This window comes from Nicotiana tabacum, chromosome 13 (genome assembly GCF_000715075.1).
Source record: "Nicotiana tabacum cultivar K326 chromosome 13, ASM71507v2, whole genome shotgun sequence".
NCBI lineage: Eukaryota > Viridiplantae > Streptophyta > Magnoliopsida > Solanales > Solanaceae > Nicotiana > Nicotiana tabacum.
The window spans coordinates 9465987-9477079 of record NC_134092.1 but is presented as its reverse complement, the minus strand read 5'-3'; the positions used below and the strand labels follow the sequence as shown (position 1 = coordinate 9477079).

Sequence of the window (11093 nt, the reverse complement as noted above, 5' to 3'; positions counted from 1 at the left end):
ATTTGATAATTATCTACTAATACATTAAATTCATAATTGAGTACTCTAACCAAGTTTGTTAAGGACAACACGTAATTTTTATTCTACACAACGGAATCTTAAATAGCACTAAAGTAACACTATTCTAAATGGCTATAAACAAAGTCAACTACCGTAAGCTAAAATTTATTACATCTGTTTTACTACGCTAAAGGGCACTACATAACAATAAGGGCACAACATTACACTAAAGGGCACTAAACAACAATAAAGTCACATATTAATATACGTACAACAATAAAATCACATATAACAATAATTATTCATAAAATAAAAATATATATTTTTACTAATTTTTTAACACATAAATAAACCAATCCGGATAAAAAATAAAAAAATTAATTAAATCACAAAACAATCACAAAAAAATATACAACACGGTAAATAACAACTAATGAGCATTTTATATACATGAGTTTTACCAAAAAGTAAGTCGGAATACCTCGATTTAAAGTTTTTTGAAATATGAAAAATTGATAATTTGGGAGCCGAAACGAGAAATAGACGAAATCCACTACACGACAACGCTTTGAATCCGGTGTTAGCTTGCTAAAATACGGAGAAGACATAATTTTTGGGGGACGGGTGGCTTCAATGGAATTTTTTGGTTAAAAAATGGGGGGGGGGGGGTTAAATTTTGGTATTTCTGCTTTTGTCTGGTCGGGGAAGGAGACGGACCCGATATTTTATATAGGTATAACGCATATATTGAATGCGCTATACCTACCTGTATGATTCAAAAGCTCTCTCTCTCTCTCTCTCTCTATATATATATATATATATATATATATATATATATATATATATATATATATATATATATATATATATATTGTCACGCTAATTTAAAATTCAAATATATCACATACAACCCATATGTTATACCTTAACGGACAAATATACCATTAAAGTATAGCACATTGAACAAATACGTTATATATAAATTGATCATCAATTATTTTTTTCCCGTATTTTTGTACTTGAGTCAAAAAAAAATAATATTTTAGTTCCGGACTCTCAACAAAAACCGGATTCTAGGACAGAATTTATTGTGTCTGGTTTAATACGAGTCTACATTATGTCCAATTCGGTACAGAGACCACTTAAAACAATGAGCCAATTACTTTTTTCCGTCGAAGATATTTCTGTCCTCTTCTCTCTTCTCTCTCCCACATCATCATTCTCTCTGACCCTAAAAAAAAAACAATCTTCTTTCCCCACTAAATTCTTCATCTGCTATTACCTCGCCGCGTCACAAAACTTGAACTTTAATCCACACATAAACTTGCTTCAGTCTTAGCAGATCAAGAACTGAAGCATTCTTTTTCTTCTTCCAATGTATGCACCCTTTAACCAAACATATTTTTTCTACATAACTAATGATTCCTTACTTGTAACTGAGATGTTTTAATTTTTATGTTTTTTGTATAGATCGGTGAAAATACCTGACAAATATTAAAAGACTGAATCTTTTTTTTGGTTTCTGTAGAGTCAAATATCAGATCTAGAAGTATATATTTTGTGTTGAAGTCATAAGTCATGTCATTTACGGGGACACAACAGAAATGCAAGGCATGTGAAAAGACAGTTTACCCAGTTGAGCTTTTGTCAGCTGATGGGATTAGCTATCACAAATCTTGCTTTAAATGCACCCATTGTAAAGGAACTCTCAAGGTAATAGACTATAATCTTCTTTCCAAGTTTTTATTAGTTAGCATTTGTTGTCGCTGAATAAAGTAGAATGGATGTAGAGGATTGATACACGAGACCAACTTGTTAGGGATTGGGTCGTAGTTAGATTGATTAATAGATGAACCTATTTGAGTGGGTTAGGAGAATTTAAGAAAGAAACACAAGACTTTTGAAACTTGCGGTCTTAAATATCCATGTTTATGTGGCTATATAAAATAGAAAGAGTAAAATTAAATTATTTCCAAATATAGAAAGTAATTATTCTTTATTGAACAGACAGACAAGTAGAGGAAGTGCTTGACTTTTTTGAAATCTATTGAGGTAGAAGCAGATATTCAAACTCTTTAGTTTAAATGTGGAGCAAATGCCTAGCCGATAGACTACAATCCTTTATCATAATCTTTTCGTGATTTGAGTTGGAAAATTGGCAAAGGGTGAACTTTCAATATCCTGATGTTGGAGCATACTGCAATAGGAGTTGTAAATTGAGCATCAACATCAGTACTAGCTCAATCATTTAGAAAAGTTGTCTTAGTATTTGTAGTATATGTAGAGTTTCAATGTGAAAAGATTATGGTGTTTTGATGCATACTAACTGATGTGGTATTTTCTTAGCTGAGCAATTACTCCTCAATGGAAGGTGTTTTGTATTGCAAGCCCCATTTTGAGCAGCTTTACAAGGAGTCTGGCAACTTCAACAAGAACTTTCAATCACGTGTGTGTTATTTGTTTCTTGCTTAATTCCATTATTCAACATTAATGTCCATTTACTTTATCTAATACGAAATGCATTTTACTCGTGACAGCTGCAAAGTCAGCTGAGAAGTTAACTCCAGAGCTGGTAACTTTTGTTGCAACTATTTGTACCTAAGATTAACAAACTGAAAAATAAGAAAAATAGTGTATCTTTTAGATCTGTCGCAATACTATGCGTCTTATTTTCTATTCTCTTGCTTTCGGTACACAGACAAGATCTCCTAGCAAAGCTGCCCGAATGTTTTCTGGAACACAGGAAAAATGTGCGACCTGTGATAAAACGGCTTATCCACTTGAGAAGGTACAAATATTGAATTCTCAAAATTTCATCCTATTATGATGTCTATGTTGAGGAGTAAATTGTACTTATCGTTTGAAATCTGCCTTGTTATTTACTTGCTTCTATTCTTCCTCTCGAGCCGAGGGTCTTTCGGAAGGTCCGCGTACACATTACCCTCCTTAGACCCCACTTGTGGGATTCTACTGGGTTGTTGTTTATCGTTTAAATTCTGATTGGCTTTGGTCAACATTGCAGACCTTATTAGGGGAAAGAGGGGTGGGTGGGGTGGGTGGGGGGGAGTGCTCATAATAATAATAAGTTTTTTGTTTCTGGAGTTAGTCTTTGTGTGTCAAAAGGCTTCATTTGTGTCCCCTACAAGCAATGGCCTCAATTGATTTCGGGTTTGATATTGTGCACCGTGGATTCATGGAATACTCTTCTCCTCACCCTTTCTGAGCCGAGGGTCTATTGGAAACAACCCTTCTATCTTCACTAGGTAGGGGTAAGGTCTGCGTACACACTACCCTTCCCAGACCCCACTTGTGGGAATATACTGGATTTTTTTATTGTTGTTGTTGGATTCATGGAATACTCTTGTAACGTTACTCATTTTCTAGAGGCACATGAAAGCAGATTTAGCTTTTAAGTGGCTTTGCAGTGTGGAAATAATGAAATATACAAGCCATGTCTTTATGTTGGGAATATGTTCTCTTTCAATTGAAACATGCTGTGTTTCTGCACAACAATGAATAACAATATAGTGAACCTAAAGGAGTGGATAATAGCTAAAAGATATTTAGGATAGTTGAACTTGCTCGCGCCTCGAATGGACATTTTACATGGTTGAGAATTGTCGTAGTGTCTATGTATGCTTTGTTTAAATTAAAGATAGAATATAACAACATAAGAAGTTCAAGTATCTTCAGTTTGATATGCGTCGTCTATTCTCTTAAAAGGGTTTAGAGAAAGTTAACTTAAGCATAGATGAACTGAATTCCCAAAAGTTCGAGCTTATTTGCTCACAAAAATGATCATTAGTAGTTCTTTGAAGATAGTGCCAGAAACTGATGCTATGTCTTTTGCTGAGTTTGAGCAAATTGTATCCCCTCTCACTCACCCGCGGCTTAGAAATAAAAAAGAGAAGTATCATCTAATGCTGAACAATATGTTCTACTTTCTCATTAGACATCCCACTGAATACTAACTCGGAGCTACTAATAAGCAGGGGCGGATTAAGGGGGCCGGAAGAGGGTTCACCCGAACCCCTTTCGCCGAAAAATTACACTATACATATAATGTAAAATCTAGTTTTGTGCCTCTATATATTATATTTTGAATCTCCCTGACACAGCGCAAAAGCATAGCTCACCGGTTAAAGGGATTCAAAACCCGGTTCAACTCCCATTGTCCACAGTCTCTTTTGATTTTTTAACTTTTTTTTTTAACTCCCTTAGTGGAAATTCTGCCTCCGCCACTGCTAGTAAGTTGTTTATACTACCCCATCTTCTCAGTTGCCTCACGTATGTAAACTTCCACTTTTGAGTTGTAAGGTAGTAAAGAACTTGAACTTTATTAAGGTAAAGTCTGTGTGGTATATAATAATTCCAAAAAAAAAAAAAAACTGTGTCGTCTGAACCTTCCATATGCTTCTTTTATCCAGCAGCAGGAAGCTAGTTTGATCTGATTGTGGTTAACTTATGTGTTTGTCTTGATATCTAAATGTGTAAAAATCTGTGGACCAGTTATCAAAGTGAACAACTTATTTTTTGTCTTGTTTAAAGCCCCCTTCTCAAGGTAAGGGTAAGGTCGTTGTACACATTACCCTCCCCAGATCCTACTTGTAGGATTACATTTGGTTTGTTGTTGTTTAAATCCCAGAGCTTTTAAGCTTAGAGTTCCTTTCATCATTTTTAATTGTTGACAATATTTTCCTCTTCAATCGTAGGCCACACTTGCCCAACATTTCAGCTTTTGGATTTGTATCTAAGTTGATTGCACATGTTTTTCAGGTAACAGTGGAGAACCAAAGTTATCATAAGTCATGTTTCAAGTGTTCTCATGGCGGATGCTCTTTAAATCCTTCGAATTATGCTGCACTAGATGGGATTTTATACTGCAAACCTCATTTTTCACAGCTTTTCAAGGAGAAAGGCAGCTACAATCATTTAATCAAGTGTGCTTCAGTGAAGCGTCCAGCAGCAACTGTTCCAGATTCTTAAACTATATCTCTGAAAGGAGAAAGGCTTGGTCTTTTTAACTGGAAAGTTTTCTTCCTCTTTCTTTGTATCTCGGTGTGGTGCACCATCTTGATTTTACTGTGTGATCTGTTTTCCACGATTGTGAAAACTATATCCTGTTGTTGTTCCTTTAACCTTTGGATGTTAAGCGATCCTGCTGTTTTCTCATCAACTTTGGCTGGAGTAACTTGTGCAGTTCATACGAGTGTTGATACATAGTCATCTATTGTTCTGTCTTTGTTTTTGGTTGTTGATTGCACTTTCCAGTTATTGAAAATATCTTTATACTGGTTAAGCTAGTTAGTTGGAACATCCATGTGACTTATGTACCAACATAGACATGTTAAAGGAAAGTAGGAAACTAATAATGGAAGCTAGTCCATATAATCATTCATTTTACTAAAAAATGCATGTCTGTGGAGTTTTCTGCTTGTATGTGGCTGTGATTTTGCTCTAATAGGTTAACTCTAGCAATAAATCATGTCGCATTGTAAAAGATTGTTAACGTCGATAAGTAATCGAATACGCATACTTCAAGTGGTGCCAAAACCCAGCAAAAGAAATGAGAAAAGGAGCAAGATCACAGTGGTTGAACTATGACTGGTGCTACAGTCCTAATTAAGAAAGTTCTTGAATCGATAAACTTTTTGATGCATGACTCCAACTTTAGCTGCTAAGCCACTAGTAAGATTCGTGGAGTCTCTGTTTTATGTGTGTGTACGAGTGGGGGCTTGCGCAGAAGAAGCTACAAATGCAGAACGCAAAAGTGACGCCTATGGCGAAGAGCGGGCTGATGAGGACAGGTCAAGCAGGATTGACAAGCTTCTAGGTTGGCAAGAAACCTGGAGAAGGAGTACACATGTCACCTTCAAGGAATCCCTCATCGGAATAGGAGAGGAAAGTGAAGAGTTTTATGAAGTATAACATAAATTCACATGATACACGCGCTTTTGGGGCTCGATGTAGAGTAGCCGAAAAAGCCAATCCGTGCGGGCATGACAGCAGATTCCCAGTACCATAACCATTGCTTTTTGGAACATGAAGCTAGTCCATTGGGAAATCAAGTGATAATCAGCAGTTGCTGAGTTTGAATCAGGCAATCAGCTGAGGAGCAGATTGGACTACTTCCAAGTCCAAAGGGGAGTCATAATTGTAACAAGAAAAAGGAGCATGTAATGCTTGAGGTTTCAAATCAAAGTGCTGAACTCTTCGAAACATTCGCCATGAACCTAAAAACATAACGTGTGAGAACACACTTCTTTTTAATAGTGGTGTCCAAGATAGCTTGCTTGCACCTTCTCTATTCCACCGAATACCTGCTATCTCCCACAAACAACCAAGACTTTGGTAGATAGAAAGAAATCACATAGCCGTTTGCAGATCTCCAATTTTGAGATCCTTCCATTAATAAATCAAAATTTGACAACTATAGGTAACATATTGTGCAGTCCCAGTTTTACAATCTTCCTGAAAAAAACAAAAACAAAACATATCTATACTATCCATGCCAGGAATGAATGGATAGATAGATCAAGTAACTTCTTAAGACTTTCTATTCAGCCTATTTTATCTCTTGGCCGATACAGATGGAAAGTCTGTTTCCCAGGTTTCCGGGAAAAAAGATACAAATTCGAGGAAAAAATCTGTGACAACAATTGCAAAAGCATGATCCAACTTGCCTCTGAAAGTTGAACTATTGTTTCTTCAACAGACAATTAATGTCAGAAGTTGCAAGTTGAAGATTTTTCAATGTTCATTTACTACGTTTCTTCGCTTCGCTATAGAGTATGACCCCAAAAACTGTCAGTGCATAGCCGAGCATCCCTGTGACTGACACCGGGTTTCTAAATATTAAGATTGAGATGACAACAGCTACAGCTCCTTTCGCATTTCCCAGGACCTGTGAAAGCAAGCAATTTTTGTCGTAAGGACAAAGAATCAATAGAAGAGATCAAAAGAACGCGCATTGCTCCTTAACCAAAAAGAATAAGGTAATAACAACGAACAGCGAAACCCAATGTAGAGAAATTACGAAACCATGATAATTGAACGGAACAAATATAAGTAAGGTAGACCATTCAAGGATTTATCCTCTCTCCATCCCAATTTTAATTTACTCAATTTCCTATCTGCTCCATCAAAATTAGCCGACACCTCTTTTCAAATTAAAAAGTTCTTCATTTCCAAAATGTAACATTTTTTTTCATGACCGAGAAATCCATCTGGAGCCGATCCTTTGGGCCAACCGCAGCCTTCGAAACTCGGGGATGATCCCCCCTCCCCTCTACCCTTCTCCACTTAAATACAGAGTTAGTTCACTTGGTGCAAGGCTCTAATCTGTGGCCTAAAACATCCGGTAAAATAACATAAGTGATTTTATGTGATAAATCCCCAGCCATTTCTAAGAGGATGAGTCTTGAAATGCAACTCCGTTTTTTCCCTTTTTAGTAAACATACAAACATTGTGAAATGAGAAGTTATCTCCATTCCTTAACAGGTTTGTCACTGGAAGAGAAAATTTCCTATATAGGGCTAAGCTTGAGTACTTCTAATCCTCTCCAAAGTCCAAACTACAAGTAGGTGCCTTGCAACACTCCCATAATCTCTATTATTTTCGCGTTTTTGTGTAATTTTTCCAAGTATTTGATTCATCTACTTGATAGGCTGATACCTTACTTCATGGTATCTATGATGAATAAGGGGAGGAAATGCAAGTTCATTCAATTGCACATAAAATCCCTAGTATATAAGTCTGGAACAATCAATTGAAAACAGCATATACAAAGATTCCAAAATGTTTGAATAGCAAATTGATAGTAAACCAAACATCAGACAGATATAATAGATGAAAACATTGAAGCTTTAAGAAGACTGTTTACTAGCAAGGAAGACAATGAAAAGCAACTCCCAGAAAATCAAATGATCAAACTAAATAAAAGAGCTATATTTGATGAAGCAGGAAAGAGACAAGATTTTCGAATAAGCATAAATAGGCCCATGCATAATTCGTGGAGTTATCCCGACATTCAATGACAGACATTTTCACAACATAGAGAGAAGATCATATCATAATTTCTTTAATTTTTTTAATGGAGATATTTGGCATAAGTCAACCTTATCTGACAATATAAAAGACTAATTCATATGAAAAGAAATCTGACTAGTGAATGAAGAAGAGTACCTGAAGTGTTAGAGCACTGGTGTGCTTTGTCACCAGAAAGTTGGTGAGATTTACAAAATATGCAAGGGCAGAATTGAATAGCAAAAGCCAGATTATTCTACTATCATCTCTTGCAAGTGCCAATGTGATGCCAACTACGTTTTCTTCCATCATAAGCGTCGCCGGTAATAGAAACACAACTGCTATAGGAGCCATATAGAGTAGAAGGTTCATGGAATTCAGCTTCTCCCTTGATTCAAAAGAAAACGTTTCAGCATTCATATCCTACACCCCAAAATGTTCACATCAAAAAGCACAAAACTTGACTACAGATTTATTCGTATACAGAACACATAAATCTATGTAATAATTACCCTTCAGAAGACAGCAAAATCCCCTGAAGCACTGACTTGAGTGCTCTTGCAGCTGTTGCACCGACACATATTATGAATCCAAATAGATGAAAACTTGGTTCACCCTGAGAAGATAAATTGAAATGAATCAGAAACAAATAGATTTCTCCAACAGGATTACATTAGTAACATGAAACTGCTAATACAATTTAGTCATATAGAATACCAATGCAGTGCTTTTCATACACCTAGCTCAGAAGATATTTCTTTCACGCCCTAAACATTGTGCTAGTGAAGAAGAATTTGTTCTTAATCACAAATTGACCAAAACCATCACGCTAACTAGGAAATAAATGCTAAAACACTTCTCTTTTAGCAAATTCATTCATCATAACACAGCTTATATGACCATATCATGGTACCACAATATATAATGACCGCTTCTACAAAGAGCATTACACCTTTGATCGTGAAATATCAAGGACGGCTTCATGGACAATATCTTCATAGCTAACAAGAAGACTCCCCTCTTTATATTCCCAAATTTCTCCCTCCTTCCCCCCCCCCCCCCCCCCCCCCCACACACACACACAAAAAAAAACAATTTCTATTCATAAAAAAACAGCGATAAAGAAAATGAATTGCAATAAAAACCATGTCAATCTGCTAAGTAGCCACTAGACTGATTCTCTTCCACAGCATTACACTACGAAAAACTATAATGCCAATAAAATTTAGTCATATATAAATGCACTCCTTTTCATAACTCTAGCTCAGAAGATATTTCTTTTGGCACAACCTAATTATTATGCTGCTATTGAATATACAACCTGACTTGATGATCTAAGAACCCGGTTCGCATCTGAATCACCACTATGATTTCCAAAGTTCAGACGATTACACTAAAAGGAGCACGAATTTAAAGTCTAATATAAAAAAACCAACCAAAACAGACCAATATCATTATACAATAATACCACAATTCAGCTAAAATTTCAACAAAATATACAAAAGGGCATACCCCACTAGCAATGATTACGCCGGTGACAACAGGAATTAGAGTGATATAAGTCAACCAAGCCTCCCTTTTCAGTGTCATCAAATAAGCAAAGATAGCAGTAAAAAAAGGTGTAGTAGCACCAATAGCTTGATTAAATGATACAGGCAAATACCTAAGTGAAATATTTCCACTAACAACAGAAGTACAAAAAACAAGACTCAAAGCTGAGATTTTCAGGAATTGAACTCTAGATCTTATAGTTTGCATTGGGACCATTTTCATCCAAGCAATTGCTATATAACTTAGTAAAGAACAAGCTGTCATATGACACATAGTTAAAAAGATTGGATATTTAAACCCATAATTACTTAACAAATATTTGTTCAGTAATAAAACCCCAATATTTGATGAATACCAAGCTGTAACTAGCCCAATTGTAAAGAATTGACCTGAATTTTTCATTGTTGACATTAAAAAACTGATCTTTTTTGACACCCAAAAATCAAGAATTTACCTTAAATAAAACCCCACAAAGAAAAATTCTCTAGAATTAAGTATAACACAAAAAAATCAAGAATTAAGGCCTAAATTCATCACTGCTGAGACTTAAAAAATGATCTTTTTGGTACCCAAAAACCCAAAAGTTCACAAAAGAAGAAGTGATTTTAAAACCACGTTTAGCATTACTTGGATCTGATTCAGTCTCATTAGCAAGAATCTGAGGAAACAAAACAAAAAAAAAAGTAAATTTATTGTGAAGAAAAAAGCAGCAGATATGTTGACAAGTTTACTTGTTACTGAATAGATAAAGCTAAAATGTGAAAGCTCAAGCAAATATAAAAAGATAAATGGGGTGGGGTGGGGTGGGAGATGGGGACCGGGGTGGGGGTGTGGGGTAGAAGTGTGAGAAATGAGAAAGGAGTTTGATGGTGGGAGAATAGAAGACGACCGACGCAGGATTTGCAGAGATAGAGAGAGCAAAAGGTAAACGCGTGTTAGTAATACGATTTAGAACTAGTCATTTACTCACTAGCATGAATTAGTAATTAATTACGTAATCAATTTATTTTTATTTATAAAAACAAAAAATACTCCATTGGTCTCATTTCATGTGATGCACTTGAACTCAATTTTTTATTTTTTTTAAAATAAAACAAGTTATACATATTTTTATAGTTATAAATCATCTTATTAAAAATTATAAAAAGAATAAAGTTAATTTGTTGATAAATATAAAAAAATTGGAAAAGTTAAAAAAGAAAGTAATGTCATATTGTTATAAAATAAAGACTGTAAAGTAAAGACAAGTATAGAGAGAAACTAATATATTATTCAAACTTATGTACATAATGAACTAAAATCTCCTCTATTTATAGAAGAAAGAAAGATGTTGTGTAAGCTGCTTCTGCAAGCTGATGTGTAAGCTGCTACTGTATCAGATATAGATAATATTCTACTAGGGGTAATGTTTATCCATAACGGAGTACCGAAAGGATAAACTCATTGTACCAGATATAGATAATCTTCTACCAGGTGTGATGTTTATCCATAACGGGGTACTGAAAGGTTAAGCTCA

General features: G+C 35.3%; 2 protein-coding genes across 2 annotated transcripts; one reads left to right on the top strand and one right to left on the bottom strand.

Moving 5' to 3' along the window:
* The first annotated feature begins 1171 nt into the window (after window positions 1-1171).
* Window positions 1172-5219, top strand: LOC107819250 (LIM domain-containing protein WLIM2b). The gene is made up of 6 exons (XM_075227716.1): window positions 1172-1377; window positions 1529-1713; window positions 2347-2446; window positions 2538-2572; window positions 2699-2788; window positions 4777-5219. Exons 2-6 carry the CDS (start codon window positions 1579-1581, stop codon window positions 4984-4986), a joined length of 570 nt encoding a protein of 189 aa, XP_075083817.1. The 5' UTR covers window positions 1172-1377; window positions 1529-1578; the 3' UTR covers window positions 4987-5219.
* Window positions 5220-6377: 1158 nt separating this feature from the next.
* On the bottom strand, window positions 6378-10548 carry LOC107764628 (putative sugar phosphate/phosphate translocator At3g11320). The gene is made up of 4 exons (XM_016583238.2): window positions 9539-10548; window positions 8539-8642; window positions 8186-8414; window positions 6378-6904 (listed from the first exon to the last, which is right to left on the bottom strand). The coding sequence occupies exons 1-4, from the start codon at window positions 9986-9988 to the stop codon at window positions 6758-6760; spliced, it is 930 nt and encodes a 309-aa protein (XP_016438724.1). The 5' UTR covers window positions 9989-10548; the 3' UTR covers window positions 6378-6757.
* Window positions 10549-11093: the final 545 nt, after the last annotated feature.